Genomic DNA, 19,449 nt, shown 5'->3' on the forward strand with positions numbered 1-19,449 from the left:
TGTGACAGAGGGTAATAGGAGATGTCCCCTAATGCACTGGTATGTTTACTTTTGTGCGATTTTAACAATACAGATTCTCTTTAAGGACAAACCTACAGTCTCTATCGTGTTCCTTAACCGGGAACTACCTGTATTCTAAAGAATTCGTTTTTATGATAATTATTTTTTAAAAATAGGAATGGACATATATAGTACACAAGTTTTGTGGTGTAAGAGCTCACCCTTTTTAAACAAGAAACTTTTTAAAAATGTTTTAAAGTATTGACATGACCAAAGTAGAAAACCAATATAAATCATTTAATATTCATGTATATATTACATTGTTTAGCTCTCAAAATATGTGGTGTTGTTTTAATAGAAATATCAATCACTGCTAGACAATCTGTATACTAATAAAATGAGGTTATTCAGATTGGCAGTTCTGGTACACACAGGATCTTGAGCATTGTGTTTCCAACCTTCAACTTGAGTTCCTTTTCGCACTGATTGTCATAATAAGTCATTGTGCTTTTTCGTAATGCCCACTCTTCATTAAACATCATTTCAAATAGAAAATCCGAACAGTAAATTTGGACATGCTGGGAACACAGGCAGACTATACAAGCATGCAGAAAAGACGGAAAATGTACAGGAACATTAACATGCACTATATATATATATATATTTATATCTATATATATTTATAATACTTTGCCTGGGGAAACCAGGATATAATTTTACAGTCCTTGTACTTTCTCTTGAAAAAAAGTTTTCTCTGGTTTGAAAAAGAGCCAAGTGCAAAAATATAGAAAGGCACATTGTGCCCCATTTTGCTGTTTTCAGTAAACTTTACAGCATGCATTCTGGTCTTTCCCAAGAAATACAAGTCCAGGTGATAAACTGGATCAAATACTTTGTTGTTTCAATGTTTTGTGCAACCAGTGAAATAGTTCCTCCTTGTATAGACGTTGCCATCGTACATTGGCATCTACAGTTTCCAATGCCTGTGATAGGGGAGACACAGCTGATCCTGCTTTATGCAACTGTATAAAGTTTTTAAGCTGAAAAGAGAACAAGAAAAATGTAAAATCACCACTTAATATCAGAAATATATAAATTAATGTATTCCTTAAAAAAGTTTTGATGCCTTTAACTACTTTAGGACCGAGGTGATGGGAATCTACACCCTATTTTGGTGGGCTCCTGGCTGGCAGGGCGTAGATTTCAATCATCGCCGCAGCGTGCATCCACCGTTTCCATTGCTTCCCGCCGATTGCGCCGCTCAAACCCAACATCTGTCACCGAAGCTCACTGGCTCTGCCTGTCTCTATGACTGCAGAGCCATGTGAGCTGGTCAGGAGCCGATTTAATTGGCTCCTGGCCATGTCTATCAATGTAAGCCACTCCCATTGGCTTACATTTATAGACATGGTCAGGAGCCAATGAAAGCGGCTCCTGACCGGCTCACATGACTCTGCCATCATAAAGATGGCAGAGTCTCTGTCGGGAGGACCCAGTGTGTGGCGGTGATGGCGGTTATGGTGGTTATGCGCGGGGATTCAGCAGGATTCAATCTGTATTGTACCAGCGGTCTCTGGTCGTTAAGGGGGCAGAGACTGCTGGTACTTAAGTGGTTAAAGACATTCCTATATCAGGCTCTCTCTCTAGGCATTCATTTGTAGACATAATTATTTGATGTTCCAGTTTTGCAAGCTGTTGCAAGCATGCATTAGAATTTGAAAGTAGCAGGAGGTTTAGGAGGAAAGTGGGAATATTACATTGGCATTGTTTCTTGGTTAGAGACGCCATGTTGATAGAAACTGAAGATAAGGCCAAGTGAATGAATGGGCAAAACCAGAGAAGGGGTTTAAAATCAGCATCGAGTAAGTTAAATTCAAGGCAGTTAGATAACATTTTAGTACTTTTATATTTAGTGTGCCAGTTTAAGGAAATAAGCTACACATATACTGGAAATTCTAGTTTAAGTTATCTGATGTATTCATTGATGTTTTCTAATGAATGAGGCATTCTATGGCTTTTCTAAATAATGAGGCATTCTATGGCTATTACCCAGAGTTCAATGGAAAACAGGTTAACATTTAATAGTTGGAAGATTTATTATATCTTTTGGTTTAGGGGGGTTCTAAGGGGAAAGTTCTTTTAATAGTAGTTTGATAGTGTTTTTGGGCTGGTAAGGGTGCATCTTAAAGTGTACTGAGCACCCAGGTTATTATTTTTTTTTTACAATTAACCTCCCCATAAGGGTGGTTCATAATGCAGTGTGCATGTTGGGAGCTGGAGGTAGTGCTTTTAACGACTTACAAGGGGCTGCTCCTCTAGCCCACTGTCCATGTGGAGGGCACCATGGCCCCCAGGGACTGACTGTTAGTTCAAAGATTCTGCCTGTGGAGTACATCCAACTCTAACCTCCAGTCATCCAATGGCTCACTGCATTACAAAACTTTCCTAATGGGGAGGTTCATTGTGAAAAAAAATGTATCCTGGGTGCTCGGTGCCTTTTAAAACTTTGCTGCAATTAATAATCAGTGTGTTCCTATCTGCTCTAAAATACTGCTTTATAAAAAAAAACTGTTTAAGCTTAGTTTTTAGTATATACTCAACCATGTAAAAATGTTGCACAGAGAATATGAGAAATAAAGTAGACACCTTTTCTAGCATTTTAGACTGTAAGACTATAAGGCATTTATATTCATTTTAAGCTATTTGTCAGTTTGACAGAATGATGTGTACAGCATATTTGGGGAAGCATACTATATAGATATATTATATTATGCTTTCTTTTTTTATGACAAGTATGGGTAGAATATAAATTGTATAGGCACTGAAGAGGAAAGCCTTAAATGAAGAGAGAAAAGTAAAATTGTGTTTTGTATAAAGGTAGCAAAAAGGGAGCAATTCCCAAATTTACATTTAAAATCATTCTAATTTCCATTCTGAAACTGATCTGATAGGGAACTTTTACCAGCCTCTACAGTAAACAATAGTGTTGAGCTCGAATTTCGTAAATAATCAAATGAGTTATGCACACATCTTACCGTGTTAGTTTAAGCATATCACATCATATCACGTTAGCATAGTCGTCGTCGTTGTGCTCTGGGGTCTCGCTTGACATGTGTCAGCCATCTGTACCCACTGTTGGCATTCTCTGACATTAGGGAGTATAAGTTTGAGTTGTTCTATACTTTTAAGTGAGGATGTAGTCTCCCTTTTATGCTGCCTGTTCTGCTCTCCATGCTTTTCAGCACTGGGGGCAGTGTCACTAGTGGGCAGCAATAGTATTGTATCCTACTTTATTGGTTTCATACCCCCTCTCTATACATGTAGGATCATTTATATTTATACCTTTCCTTGTTTTGTTTATTATGGAACCGAGCTAGTTTTCCCTGTTCCAGATGTAATATTATTGTGCTGGCTGCTGGGGCTGGACTGTGCTTGACCGATCCGCCACCTGGTTGGGGGATTACTGTTCTCATGAGCATGACGTCCGGTGGCCATGGAGTTGCAATTGCTGACATTGTGTTGGCATCACAAGGTGTTCTGTTCTCCCCTAATGTGGCTGGGTAGGCTCGGGTTGACGCTGACATATCCTCCCCCTTCAGTCCAGCCCCGCAGCGATTGGTGTGGATGTGATGAAAAGCGCAGCACGGAGTGATTGTGGCCACACATCCGAGGAAGCCAGCGAAACTGCATTAAGGAGCCGCTTCCCAACATGGGATGCCACACTGCCCCATGAGTCCAGCGTGGCACGGGGATTTAAGAGGGTCCCTCTAGACCTGGCATGCCACTCGGGCTCACCCGAGCAGCCACTGCATTTCCCCGTGTCCCCGGCTTCACACACTGATGCACCTATGGATATCACCTACTGACACTGGGATGGACATCACTCATACAGCGCCTGCATGCTGACCACTTGATGGCCCTATCTATGGTCACCAGGAGTGGGTGAGAATGTCACACATGGTGTTTATGTACTTAATTTTGATATGTACCCTGCTTAAGTTGGAACTGCTTTGATTGGCATGATTATACAGGGAGATCCTGTTCTGTTTTGACTCAAAGGCTTGTGCCGCTGCTTGAACTTTGCTGGAGCTTTGCTGCTCAGTGCTCTTAGTGCTTACCAGCCTGTATGCATAGACTGTGATATCAGCTGCTTCTGATTACAACTTTTTTGAGAACTGTCCCTATCCTGGGCACTATCTGTTCCATATCATTGACCTCCTGTGTGTTAATGCGGTGCACCTGCGTGTTGTATGTTGGCTGTATGTGTGGCGGTGTGGCCATCCCATGCGTTTTTATGTAGCTTGTAGTATTCTGTGATGCTTAATAAATGGTACATTTTATATTTTTGGAATCTACAGTGTTCTGAGAATTTTGTTTGTGACACATATGCCGACCTATTCTTTTGAGCCAGTTCATACCGGTTGATATTATTATTATTATTATTATTTAGTATTTATATAGCGCCGACATATTACGCAGCGCTGTACAGTGTATATATATATATTGTCTTGTCACTAACTGTCCCTCAAAGGAGCTCACAATCTAATCCCTACCATTGCCATATGTCTATATTATGTAGTGTAAGTACTGTAGTCTAGGGTCAATTTGTAGGGGGAGCCAATTAACTTATCTGTATGTTTTTGGAATGTGGGAGGAAACCGGAGTGCCCGGAGGAAACCCACGCAGACACGGAGAGAACATACAAACTCTTTGCAGATAATGCCCTGGCTGGGATTCGAACCAGGGACCCAGCGCTGCAAGGCGAGAGAGCTAACCACTACGCCACCGTGCTGCCCATGCTGATATGTGATGAATATAAATTGTAAATGATATCAGTTCTGTCTCCTATATATCCTGCAAGTGCATACAACCATGCAGGGATCATTATAGGCTTAGAGACCAAGCGGGTTTCATTGAGACAAATGCCCATTAAATCAAGTGTCCTCAACCTCCCTTGCACCAGCAGATATCCCTATGCCTATTCCCTATGGATGTATGGTAGCCAGAGCCAACACTGAATAATCCTCCGACTTCACAGAGGAGAGGCATCACCAGGCAGTCACTTAATCTGACCACCTGTGGTCCTGTCAAGCAACAGTTCTATAACTGACTACATATCTGCTGGCCCAGAACATAGAAATCGCAATTTTACCACTTTGACCTTTTTATTTTTCCCAATCACAGTCATTTGTATTCTGACAAAGTAGGAGGCCTCCTGCTTCACTCCCTAGTCTCTCTACAGAGATGAACAGGCAGTGGTGGCCAAGCTGAGATTCCGTTTTTCTTTTTTGCTGGCCCGATGATACAATTGTAGTATTGGGCTTCAAAGAGCTGAAAACTCATCTGAAGTCTGTTTGTAGTTAAATGAAGGATTTGTATTTGTCAAAAGGGTTGTGGACTGCAGAGATATATTTATTTTTAGTTACATGGCAAAATTTCTTGTAATGACACAACAATATGCTGCGAATATATATTTACCTCATTCAGTTCTTCTTCTGTATTCAAATATTCTGTAACTCCACTTATAAGTTTTGAATTCATAAATAATGCTTCTCCATACCTAAGGACAGAGTAAGTTTTCACAGTTTATTTGTTATACAAATAAGTGTATAAGTGCAAAATAACATATCAATCGCATGTGTGTGCTGAATTACAAAGGCTAGTCTATGTCTTGTTTTTGGCTGCTCCTTCAACAGGTATTCCAGCCTTTTTCAACCTCTCACTGCCTACTTCATAACTGGATTGGATCGATAGGTAGTCCTCTAGATTTTAAGTCCTTAGCAGGGCCTTCTCTCCTTGTGTATCATACTTCATTGTGCACTCTACCCAGAATAATGTGAACTTGTATTATTGGGACTGCCATTCCAGTGTATGATCCGGCATTGTATTACTTCCTGTATTGAGTTGCGTATCTTATTGCTTATTACCTGTACTGTGTTGTTGTATCTTATTGCTTATAACCTGTACTATGTTGTCAGTCACCCCTGTTATAATTGGCCTCAATTCACTAAGCTTATCTCCTGTCTTTAATAACATTTCTAGAGTTGTTACCATGGTGATAAGGCATGTAGTATTCAGGAAACATTTTACCTCAGGCAAACCTAAAGTTAACTCTCCTGTCTTTAAGTTAACTCTCCAATCCTTAAAATAACTCCAGAGTTAAAGACAGACTGTTAATTAACTGCATGTGAAAATAATTAAAGAGGAGGTAAATTAACTACAGAGGAGGTAAATTAACTACAGAGGAGGCAACTTAAGGAATGAAGAGATAAGATAATTCTCTCACTGCGTGGAGGTAAGTTTTCTCTTGCCCTATTATCTCCAGCATGATCTTAGTGAATTGAGGCCAATGTCTGTAATCTTCTGTATTGAACAGCACTGCATAATATGTTGGTGCTATATAAATCCAATGAATATTAATAATACTGGTCCCAACTTGATCCAGCCTGCCTTACTGCTGTCACTGTGTTGGCCTTTACAGGCCACTATCTTAGGAGATCATTAACCCCACTGGCCGCTGGGTGATGCATGGTTGGTGTAGAGCAGCTTTACTGTCTGCATTTTGGCTCGTCTCTTTGCTTGTGGCTTTTTTTGTTGGTTGGAGTTACACTCACATTGAACTAACAAATTAAAATCAGTTCTTTAGTCTAGTGCAAAATATCTTTTATTTGCTTGGAGCTATTAATTAATGCTTATGATTAAACGGTTCGGTGGGCTCATAGCATTTTCTCTATCTTTAACCCTACAATTTTAAAGGAACACTGGAACATTTGATCTTGCAGCCCCAATGTCTGTAATGTTCTCTATCTCGGTTTCTTGCTACAGTGGTTTGCCTTTACTTATTAGTAGCAAAAAAGTTCCTGTACCGTGTTAGCCAAACAAATTACATAGGTAGAAAAAACGTTTTGTAAAAAATAATACCCTTTAATGGCTAACTGATAGAGTTAAATTATGCAAGTTTTACTTATTTACTTTACCTTTACTTATTAGATTAACTGACACTCTTCTCCTTTTTTTCTACCCACCTCTCTACCACTAGGGAAGAGTTTTTGTCCTGCTGTATCTGCAACTGTATATGCAGTTACATCTGCTACCTATGGCTGCAACTGCTTGTATCACATTGCATATTATTTGTATTGTGTTTACAGCTTTATTTCATTTATACTCCATGTGCTGTGGCTCTAGAACTCTAATGTATGCCCAGTTCATGTACTGTTTTGTGCAACCTGTGTACAGCCTACTTGTATACTGTTGTATGCAGCCTATGCAGAGTATGTACAGCAGATGTAAAACCAATCTTCTAGTATCCATAGTGCAGATCTGTGTAGTACAGCGTTATACAGTACAATGCTGTCTCTAAATCTCTCACAGTCAGATGCCCAATCATGCACTGCTGTGTTTTACTTTTGTACAGCATATCCAGCATGTGTTAAGTAAATCTTTAAATAAAGTTGAGCGAAATGTGGCAGTATACCTGCTCTGAGGATAAAAATAAATGTGAATAGGTTTGTCTGTTTAGATGGTGTTATTAAAGTCTTCTTCACTTCTGCCCCGGGAAAGATGTTCCACTACAACAGAACAATGTGCCCTTTTCCCTTCTCTCCTTATATCTAAGTAAGAATAAAACATATTTTTAAAGGACTTACGAGGTGAAAAAGTGAAAAAAAAGTGAAAGGTGTGCAATCTTGTTCTATCCCACAGTCTGTTGGATGTCACGCGGCTGGAGGAGGCACTAAAGCTGCTCATCCACACTCGCGTCTATGCGGACTGTGCAGCCGCAGAATTCCTGGTGGCCATATTATGCTGGGAAAGCCAGCCCGACCTGTGGTGTGGGGTCAGGATGCGACCTGAGGCTGCCTACATGTAAATAAACTGCATAGAATGGAAGGGAGGGCACAGATGGCGTCCTCCATAGAACAAGATTGCACATCTTTATTTCACTTTTTCACCTCATAAGTCCTTTAAGGCCTGAGACATGTGCCCTTGACTCATTTTTTAAATAGTAAATATAAATTCTACTCAATGAACGTATTGAATGGACTCTGTCTTGCCATTCTCAAATCATTCATATCAGAAATCACAGATTTTGTTAAATATACTAGCAAAATTTAAGTAATATTTTAGTGTCCATGCTACTAACTTAATTTTTCTAAGGCCTTTTATTGACCTGAGAAAGCATGCAGAGACCTAAGAAATGCATTGTATTTTTATTGTACTTGAATAAAACTTACTTGATCTAAACCCTTATTTTTCTGGGTTGGTTCATCTGGAGAGGTAAGCTACCTCATGTATTTATTTATGTCTTTATAACGTATACTCACAGATATTTATTTTTGGGCACCTCCACCCTTCTTTAACAGTAATATGGCAGTGTAACTACAACCAAAAATATCTTATTTTCAGTTTTAGGAAGGTAAAGGCAGGGTTAGCACTTTTATTTTACATGCTTAATTAATGCACCCCCCCCCCCCCTGTATTTCCTGCACTTGATTGATGACGCAGTCACTAGAACAGGAGGTTGACATAATGTTTTCTCTAAGTATATGGATATCAATGAAAACCTTAAAAATATTCTGGCTCTTGGCAGAGGATAGCAAAGTGCACCTCTAATATTCTTGCATTATGAATCAGCCTATAAGGTCATGACAAGATGATGACTGGTCCCTGCTAAACTTTCTAAATTGTCGAGTTTAATGGACTCAAGGTGTTTCGGGGGTTTGGAAGAGAGAGAATTATGTACCTTATTTGGTGCTTGTTCCTCATAACATTGTGTAGCAGAACTTTTGGCCTTTTGCAATTACTTTCCATGTCATCATTCAAGAAGACCCATGGCTGGCACTATTCCATAAAAAAATAGCAGACCTCACAGATGACCAAAACAAACTGGCCACCTTTCTATTCCTGCTTATAAAAGATAACAATAGCCAAACAGTTGAAGAAAACTCCCTCAAATTTCCTTGAAATCAAGATCCGTACGTCCAATTTTATGGTTAAAGTGAACCTCCAGACTAAAAATCGACTCAGCAGCACTGAAAAGGCTTGGTGTTTCTTTAACAGTTTCACAGCATCAGAACTTTGTTTCCCCTATACAAGCCTCATTTTTAGCTGCACAGAAGAAAACTGCAAAGGCTTTTTTCCCCTGATGCTGTGCAAAGCATGATGGGATTTCTGATGTTGTTGCTCTCGTTCTGTTGTTTTGGTGCAATTTTTTTTTCCGTACATATTGAAATTGACATTTGAAGCCTGGCACGTGCAATTGAGAGGGGTGATCAGGACACAGGACAGTTGGAACTGTGTCTCCTGCTCCTTGTCATCTCCTTTCAACCAAAAAGATGGCTGCCCCCATGACAAAGATGGCAGCCCCCATGAATCACAAACATTTGCCTTTTCTTTTAAAACAGGATGGGTAAAAAATTATATTACCTATCTATTCTAATTAACATTACTAATGTAACTTAATGACAGTATGTTTGTTTAGTCTGAAGTTCCCCTTTAAGGAGAAGATGATGAGGGCTTTGAAAGACACTCAAACAATTCCTGTGAATATGACAGCCCAAAGATTTTTTTGCACTTCCCTATGGATCATCCGCCCCCCGCAGCAGCGCCAGTCATGTTCTTAGTCTCCGGCTGCTGCTTTACTGAGAGGAAGGGAGAGACATCGCTGGAGATAGGGAAAGCATTTGTTAGGCTGTTAGCTTGCTCCTCGCTATTATTTATTGCTGAAATGACCCCCAAAAAGCCCTTTTGATGGCTAATATTGTTCTGATGTGGTTTTTTGTGTGTGTGACACACTGCATACAGCCCACAGTCGCAGCTGGCCATTGTAGTTCCGCCAGCACAGTATACCAGTGCATATTTTCCAACTGTATTTGTCATTGAACTACCTCAGCCCGACCATATGGCCTGGAAAACTGCCATTGTCTGCACTCTTGCCAACGTGCGCACAAGCATGGTCATCACTACACAAACACTGCCACCGAGAGGACTGACATTTTATGTCCTGAGAGTGTCAACTAATGACAACCTTTTGCAGCTTTTTGTGGTGGTGCATTAAACAGTGAGTTTGGTCTGTCAGTGTGAAGCACTACACTACTTACACTACCTGATCGATGTATACACACGCAAAATGTTTTAAAGCACTTTATGCTGTCAATTTAGGAATGTAATGTGATTTCTGCCCTTTAGGGATTATAACCCTACTCTGCATCAAATACGTAATTTTCTACTTCGCCTGCCCATTGAAGTATATGGCTGTTCGTGCAAACTCAAACTTTTGCGGAAGTTCACATCTGATGTTCAGGCCATCTCTATAAATAAGGCAAAATGTATTGTAGGCAATGAGGGATATGAAAAAAAAGGGATTTCAAGTGAGTTTTAGGGAAGATTTGTTTTGACATTACCTCATCAGTTAACCCTCCTGGAGGTTAATTTTTTTTGCCATATAGGCAAAAATCCTTTTTTTTAAAAAAAATTTTTGTTTCATGAAAAGCTACGAGAGTGGTAGCTACATGAAACACCACTAGAGGGCGCATGTGTCCCTCTAGTGCAATCGTCGCCGGCATCAATAGCAAACAGGGGAACGTGTATATAACACGCTCCCCTGTTTGGCTTCTCCTGTCGCCATGGCGACGATTGGAATGATGTCATGGACGTCAGCCGACGTCCTGACGTCAGACGCCTCCGATCCAGCCCATAGCGCTGCCCGGAACTCATTGGTCCGGGCAGCGCAGGGCTCTGGCAGGGGGGGGCCCTCTTGCGCCGCTGCGTGCGGGCGATCGCCGCAGAGCGGCGGTGATCAAGCTGTACGCACGGCTAGCAAAGTGCTAGCTGCGCGTACAGCATTTTAAATGGAGCAAATCGCCCCACCAGGGGCTGAGATATCTTCCTGCGCGGCATAGCCCGAGCTCAGCTCAGGCTTACCGCCAGGAAGGTTAAGAAGGCTTATTGCAACTACACAGGACTTAACAAAGAATGTAGTAGTGTTAACCACTTGCCGACCGCCCCCAGCCGATGGGCGGCGGCAAAGACTAGGCCCAAACGACCGCAATACGCCCATCGGCGGGGGCGGCTGCGGGAGTGGCTATGCGGCGATCGCGTCATTCGTGACGCGATCAGCCGCCGGGGACTGGCTCCGCCCACCGCTCGTAGTAACCCGCCGGCCGTTCGGAAGCGCCGGCGGGTTACTAGCACCCGGATGGCCACATTTACATTGTATAATAGGCTTTGTAATGTATACAAAGCCTATTATACTGGCTGCCTCCTGCCCTGGTGGTCCCAGTGTCCGAGGGACCACCAGGGCAGGCTGCAGCCACCCTAGTCTGCACCCAAGCACACTGATTTCCCCCCCCCCTGCCCCCTGATCGCCCACAGCACCCCTCAGACCCCCCCCTGCCTACCCCCCAGACCACTGTTTGCACCCAGTCACCCCCCTAATCACCCATCAATCACTCCCTGTCACTATCTGTCAACGCTATTTTTTTTTTATCCCCCCCCTGCCCACTGCCCCCTCCTGATCACCCCCCACCCCTCAGATTCTCCTCAGACCCCCCCCCCCCCCCCGTCTACTGTATGCATCTATCCCCCCTGATCACCTGTCAATCACCTGTCAATCACCCGTCAATCACCCGTCAATCACCCGTCAATCACCCGTCAATCACCCGTCAATCACCCGTCAATCACCCGTCAATCACCCCCTGTCACTGCTACCCATCAATCAGCCCCTAACCTGCCCCTTGCGGGCAATCTGATCAGCCACCCACACCAATAGATCGCCCGCAGATCCGACATCAGATCACCTCCCAAATCCATTGTTTACATCTATTCTCTCCTCTGAATACCCACTAATTACCCATCAATCACCTATCAATCACCCCCTATCACCACCTGTCACTGTTACCCATCAGATTAGACCCTAATCTACCCCTTGCGGGCACCCAATCACCCGCCCACACGCTCAGATTGCCCTCAGACCCCCCTTTATCAATTCGCCAGTGCAATATTTACATCTGTTATTCCCTGTAATAACTCACTGATCACCTGTCAATCACCTATCAATCACCCCCTGTCACTGCCACCCATCAATCACCCCCTGTCACTGCCACCCATCAATCAGCACCTAACCTGCCCCTTGCGGGGCAATCTGATCACCCACCCACACCAATAGATCGCCCGCAGATCCGACATCAGATCACCTCCCAAGTGCAGTGTTTACATCTCTTCTCTCCTCTAAACACCCACTAATTACCCATCAATCACCTATCAATCACCCCCTATCACCACCTGTCACTGTTACCCATCAGATTAGACCTTAATCTACCCCTTGCGGGCACCCAATCACCCGCCCACACGCTCAGATTGCCCTCAGACCCCCCTTTATCAATTCGCCAGTGCAATATTTACATCTGTTATTCCCTGTAATAACCCACTGATCACCTGTCAATCACCTATCAATCACCCCCTGTCACTGGCACCCATCAATCACCCCCTGTCACTGCCACCCATCAATCAGCCCCTAACCTGCCCCTTGCGGGCAATCTGATCACCCACCCACACCAATAGATCGCCCGCAGATCCGACATCAGATCACCTCCCAAGTGCAGTGTTTACATCTCTTCTCTCCTCTAAACACCCACTAATTACCCATCAATCACACCCTATCACCACCTGTCACTGTTACCCATCAGATTAGACCCTAATCTGCCCCTTGCGGGCACCCAATCACCCGCCCACACCTCAGAACGTCCTCAGACCCCAGCCCTGATCACCTCGCTAGTGCATTGCTTGCATCTATTTCCCCCCTCTAATCACACCTTGAGACACCCATCAATCACCTCCTGTCACCCCCTAGCACACCTACCCATCAGATCAGGCCCTAATTTGCCCCGTGTGGGCTCCTGATCACTCGGCCAAACCCTCAGGTCCCCCTCAGACCCCCTTCCGATCACCTCCCTAGTGCACTGATTGCATCTATTTGCCCCTCCAACCGCCCCCTGAGACACCCATCAATCACCTCCTGTCACCCCCCTAGCACTCCTATCCATCAGATCAGGCCCAAAACATCCTGTCATCTAAGAGGCCACCCTGCTTATGACCGGTTCCACAAAATTTGCCCCCTCATAGACCACCTGTCATCAAAATTTGCAGATGCTTATACCCCTGATCAGTCATTTTGAGAAATTTGGTTTCCAGACTACTCACAGTTTTGGGCCCGTAAAATGCCAGGGCAGTATAGGAACCCCACAAGTGACCCCATTTTAGAAAGAAGACACCCCAAGGTATTCTGTTAGGTGTATGATGAGTTCATAGAAGATTTTATTTTTTGTCAAAAGTTAGCGGAAATTAGATTTTTATTGTTTTTTTCACAAAGTGTCATTTTTCACTAACTTGTGACAAAAAAATAAAATCTTCTATGAACTCACCATACCCCTAACGGAATACCTTGGGGTGTCTTCTTTCTAAAATGGGGTCACTTGTGGGGTTCCTATACTGCCCTGGCATTTTAGGGGCCCTAAACCGTGAGGAGTAGTCTAGAAAACAAATGCCTCAAAATGACCTGTGAATAGGACGTTGGGCCCCTTAGCGCACCTAGGCTGCAAAAAAGTGTCACACATGTGGTATCCCCATACTCAGGAGAAGTAGTATATTGTGTTTTGTGGTGTATTTTTACACATACCCATGCTGGGTGGGAGAAATCTCTCTGTAAATGGACAATTGTGTGTAAAAAAAATCAAAAATGTGTCATTTACAGAGATATTTCTCCCACCCAGCATCGTTATATGTAAAAATACACCACAAAACACATTATACTACTTCTTCTGAGTACGGCGATACCACATGTGTGACACTTTTTTGCAGCCTAACTGTGCTAAGGGGCCCAAAGTCCAATGAGTACCTTTAGGATTTCACAGGTCATTTTGAGACATTTGGGTTCAAGACTACTCCTCACGGTTTAGGGCCCCTAAAATGCCAGGGCAGTATAGGAACCCCACAAGTGACCCCATTTTAGAAAGAAGACACCCCAAGGTATTCTGTTAGGTGTATGATGAGTTCATAGAAGATTTTATTTTTTTGTCACAAGTTAGCGGAAATTGATATGTATTGTTTTTTTTTTTCACAAAGTGTCATTTTCCGCTAACTTGTGACAAAAAAAAAATCTTCTATGAACTCACCATACTCCTAACAGAATACCTTGGGGTGTCTTCTTTCTAAAATGGGGTCACTTGTGGGGTTCCTATACTGCCCTGGCATTTTAGGGGCCCTAAACCGTGAGCAGTAGTCTAGAATCCAAATGCCTCAAAATGACCTGTGAATAGGACGTTAGGCCCCTTAGCGCACCTAGGTTGCAAAAAAGTGTCACACACGTACTCAGAAGAAGTAGTATATTGTGTTTTGGGGTGTATTTTTACACATACCCATGCTGGGTGGGAGAAATATCTCTGTAAAAGGACAATTGTGTGTAAAAAAAATCAAACAATTGTCATTTACAGAGATATTTCTCCCACCCAGCATGGGTATGTGTAAAGATACACCCCAAAACACATTATACTACTTCTCCTGAGTACGGCGGTACCACATGTGTGGCACTTTTTTGCACCCTAAGTGCGCTAAGAGGCCCAAAGTCCAATGAGTACCTTTAGGATTTCACAGGTCATTTTGCGACATTTGGTTTCAAGACTACTCCTCACGGTTTAGGGCCCCTAAAATGCCAGGGCAGTATAGGAACCCCACAAATGACCCCATTTTAGAAAGAAGACACCCCAAGGTATTCCGTTAGGAGTATGGTGAGTTCATAGAAGATTTTATTTTTTGTCACAAGTTAGCGGAAAATGACACTTTGTGAAAAAAAAACAATTAAAATCAATTTCCGCTAACTTGTGACAAAAAAACAAATCTTCTATGAACTCACCATCCTCCTAACGGAATACCTTGGGGTGTCTTCTTTCTAAAATGGGGTAATTTGTGGGGTTCCTATACTGTCCTGGCATTTTAGGGGCCCTAAACCGTGAGGAGTAGTCTTGAAACGAAATTTCTCAAAATGACCTGTGAAATCCTAAAGGTACTCATTGAACTTTGGGCCCCTTAGCGCAGTTAGGGTGCAAAAAAGTGCCACACATGTGGTATCGCCGTACTCAGGAGAAGTAGTATAATGTGTTTTGGGGTGTATTTTTCCACATACCCATGCTGAGTGGGAGAAATATCTCTATAAATAGACAATTGTGTGTAAAACAAATAAAACAATTGTCATTTACGGAGATATTTCTCCCACCCAGCATGGGTATGTGTAAAAATACACCCCAAAACACATTATACTACTTCTCCTGAGTACGGCAATACCACATGTGTGGCACTTTTTTGCAGCCTAACTGCGCTAAGGGGCCAAAAGTCCAATGAGCATCTTTAGGCTTTACAGGGGTGCTTACAATTAGGCACCCCCCAAAATGCCAGGACAGTGAACACACCCCACAAATGACCCCATTTTGGAAAGTAGACACTTCAAGGTATTCAGAGAGGAGCATAGTGAGTCCGTGGCAGATTTCATTTTGTTTTGTCGCAAGTTAGAAGAAATGGAAACTTTTTTTTTTCTTTTTTTTGTCAGAAAGTGTCATTTTCCGCTAACTTGTGACAAAAAATAAAATCTTCTATGAACTCACCATGCCTCTCACTGAATACTTTGGGATGTCTTCTTTCCAAAATGGGGTCATTTGGGGGGTATTTGTACTATCCTGGAATTTTAGCCCCTCATGAAACCTGACAGGTGCGCAGAAAAGTCAGAGATGCTTGAAAATGGGAAAATTCACTTTTGGCACCATAGTTTGTAAACGCTACAACTTTTACCCAATCCAATAAATATACACTAAATGTATTTTTTTTTTTCAAAGACATGTAGCAGAATAACTTTCGCGCTCAAATGTATAGGAAATTTTACTTTATTTGAAAAATGTCAGCACAGCAAGTTAAAAAAGTCATTTTTTTGCCAAAATTCATGTCTTTTTTGATGAATATAATAAAAACTAAAACTCGCAGCAGCAATCAAATAGCAGCAAAAGAAAGCTGTATTAGTGACATGAAAAGGAGGTAAAATTCCTTTAGGTGGTAGGTTGTATGACCGAGCAATAAACCGTGAAAGCTGCAGTGGTCTGAATGGAGAAAAAGGCTCTGGTCCTTAAAGAGACTCCGTAACAAAAATTGCATCCTGTTTTTTATCATCCTACAAGTTCAAAAAGCTATTCTAATGTGTTCTGGCTTACTGCAGCACTTTATACTATCACTGTCTCTGTAATACATCAATGTATCTTTCCCCTGTCAGACTTGTCAGCCTGTGTCTGGAAGGCTGCCAAGTTCTTCAGTGTTGTGGTTCTGCTATGAACTCCCCCTTCCAGGCCCCTCTATGCACACTGCCTGTGTGTTATTTAGGATTAGAGCAGCTTCTCTCTTCTCTTTTACAAGCTGGATAAATCGTCCTCTGAGCTGGCTGGGCTTTCACATACTGAAGAATTACAGACAAGGGCAAAGCTGTTTGCAGAAAGAAACAAGCAGCCTGAAACTTCAGTGCATGAGAACAGGGGGAAAGAAACACACAAATGATCTCTTGAGATTCAAAAGGAAGGCTGTATACAGCTTGCTTGTGTATGGATGTATTTTCTATGTGTGGACATACTGTACATCAACCTACTTCCTGTTTTGGTGGCCATTTTGTTTGTTTATAAACAAACTTTTTAAAACTGTTTTTAACCACTTTTAATGCGGCGAGGAGTGGCGAAATTGTGTCAGAGGGTAATAGGAGATGTCCCCTAACGCACTGGTATGTTTACTTTTGTGCGATTTTAACAATACAGATTCTCTTTAAGGGGTGAAAAGACTGTGGTCCTCAAGTGGTTAAAGACATACTGTAAATTTCAATAAAGCGAATTGCAAGATGGATATCTTTTAATATCCTAAAGCATGAAAAAGTATTGTATTGAGCAGCGCTTTATTAAAGCCTTATACTACCTGGAAGCAGCAAGATTGTGCATGATTGTGCATAATTAAGATCATGTGGCTCCAATCAGGAGCTAAGTTCATTCATAAAAAAACAAAACATGAAAGTAAAAAGTAGTGTAAAAAAGTCATCGAACACTTCCTGGTAAACCAGGATAGTGTATAGTGCCATGCATACACAAAGGAGATCGACCCAGGGCAGAAGGGGATAAAAGGAAGCAGGAGGAGATGGAGATAACAATAAGACTATTGCAGGTCAGCTTGTTTAGGAAAATCATGTTAGCAACTTAGCAGTTAAAATTGACTTTAAAAGAAGTTGTTGCAGCTGAACATTGCACAACCTCTTCATTCTAGCTAAGAAATATCTCAGGTATATTTTATAATGGTAAGTTAGACTGGAGAAGACATATATGTTATTATAATTTACCACTAAAGGGGTCCTTAAAAACTATTTAATTGTGTATTTTTGGGGAAAAACGTTATACAAAGCAAAAGCTGCCTTAAATTTGTGAAGAGATAACAAACAGATTAATTAATGTCATTCATTACTTGCTACTAAGAAGAAATTAGAAAATTGAGATGGAAAAAGAAAAGAGGTAAACATACCTTGCATTTAAAATTTTCCATTTATCTCTGAAGAATTTCCATGCTAGATCTCTTCCATGTGGATTTCTTGCTACATGAGTTATAACATCAATAGCATCTTGATCAAGTACCACTTCTGAATTCAGGGACAAGTTGAGAAGTCTTCAAGGCAATTATGAGATGAGAACATAGTGAAGTTATTACACTAGTAATAAAATAGCTACATTCATTCTACATTCATTTAAATTGTTTGTCTCATCTTATAAAAACAAAAAACATGTTTTCTTTTAGGACTATGCCCGTGACAATACTCAATACAAAGCAATTCTGCTTTTTAAGAAATAAGGTTTGCAGTATAGTTGCTATCAGACAAATATTTTAACCACTTCAGCCCTCAGTTGTGTTTCACTTTATGCATCCAAGCAATTTTCACCTCCCATTCATTCACCTATAACTTTATCGCTACTTATCACAACGAACAGAACTATATCTTGTTTTTTCCGCCACCAATTAGGATTTTTTTGGGTGGTACATTTTGCTAAGAGCTACTTTACTGTGAATGCAGTTTAACAGGAAGAAAAAGAAAAAAGTGGAAAAAATTCATTATCAGTTTTTGACCATTATAGTTTTAAAAAATACATGCCTCCATAATTAAAACCCACATGCTGTATTTGCCTAATAGTCCCGGGTATTACACCATTTAAATGTCCCTATCACAATGTATGGCGACAATATTTTATTCGGAAATAAAAGTGCATTTTTTCTGTTTTGCATCCATCACTATTTACAAGCTTATAATTAAATAAAATAGAAATATTTCTTATTTACATGGAAATTTAAAAAGTTTAGACCCTTAGGTAAATATTTACTTTTTTATTGTAATTTTTTTAAACATTTTATGGGATGTAAATAGTAATTTTTTAATGTAAATAAGTGTTTATTTTTTAAATGCAGATGTAGTTTTACTATATGGCCACAAGATGGCAACGATGAGTTTTTTACATTACGTCACTCTAAGCGTAACATGTCCATTTAGAGGGATGTAGGGGAGACGTAGGAGGCAGAATGAGCGAGGCTTCTGAGAGAAGCCATCGCTTTTTCTGCTGGGAAAATGGATCAGTGATTGGGCACCATGCCCCGATTCACTGATTCCTTGGCTAACAAACCGCGGGGTGGGAGCGCATGTGCACGGGCGTGATTGGCCACGGGAGTGCGCATGCGGCCTTTTGGACGTATATTATACGTCCAAAAGGCCAAAGTAGTTAAATATTTTAAATTGCTGAGCTGTACATTTCTATGCTTATATTAAGCGAAAGAAGAAATAAATGATTAGAGCATTTTTGAAAAAAATGGTCCAGGCATATTCACTCATGCCTGATTCCTGGTTAAAAAAATAATAAATCGTATAGGTGAACAAGATTCATAATTTTTAATAATTAATGAACATTGGCCATGATTTAACTGAGCTTTATAACAGCTTTTTCATGACTCCTCTTAACCACTTAAGGACCACAGGCTTTAACCCCCCCCCCCCCCCCCCCTCAGTGACCAGGCTATTTTTTTCAAATTGGGACTCTGCATCTTTAATGGCTTGCTGAAGAGCCACACAATGGTGCACACAAATGAATCTCCATCCTTTTCTGCCCACCAACAGAGCTTTCTGTTGGTGGGCTCTGATCACTGCTGCAGGCCGTGCTTTTTTTAATTAATTTAATTATCTTTTTTTATTAATAAAAATGATGATTTTTGAATTTTTTTATATTCCTAATTCCTCCCCCCCCCTTCCGCCAGCCAATCGCAGAGATCAGCTCTCATAGACATCAGCCTATGAGAGCTGATCGCTCTCTGAGCCTCTCAAGAGGACAGCCACGTGACACGGCTATCCCC

General features: G+C 41.5%; 1 protein-coding gene across 1 annotated transcript in view; it reads right to left on the reverse strand.

Annotated features, from left to right (window-relative positions):
• Positions 1-311: 311 nt before the first annotated feature.
• TRHDE (thyrotropin releasing hormone degrading enzyme) overlaps positions 312-19,449 on the reverse strand; it is a 909,658-nt gene continuing 890,520 nt past the window's right edge. Inside the window, exons 17-19 of the mRNA XM_068272747.1 lie at positions 17,584-17,724; positions 5,479-5,560; positions 312-1,040 (exon numbers count right to left, since the gene is read on the reverse strand). Of these exons, the coding sequence (XP_068128848.1) occupies positions 885-1,040; positions 5,479-5,560; positions 17,584-17,724 (379 nt within the window). The 3' untranslated portion in view covers positions 312-884. The remainder of the gene's footprint in view (positions 1,041-5,478; positions 5,561-17,583; positions 17,725-19,449) is intronic.

The sequence above is a fragment of the Hyperolius riggenbachi genome, chromosome 3 (genome assembly GCF_040937935.1).
Source record: "Hyperolius riggenbachi isolate aHypRig1 chromosome 3, aHypRig1.pri, whole genome shotgun sequence".
Classification (NCBI taxonomy): Eukaryota; Metazoa; Chordata; class Amphibia; order Anura; family Hyperoliidae; genus Hyperolius; species Hyperolius riggenbachi.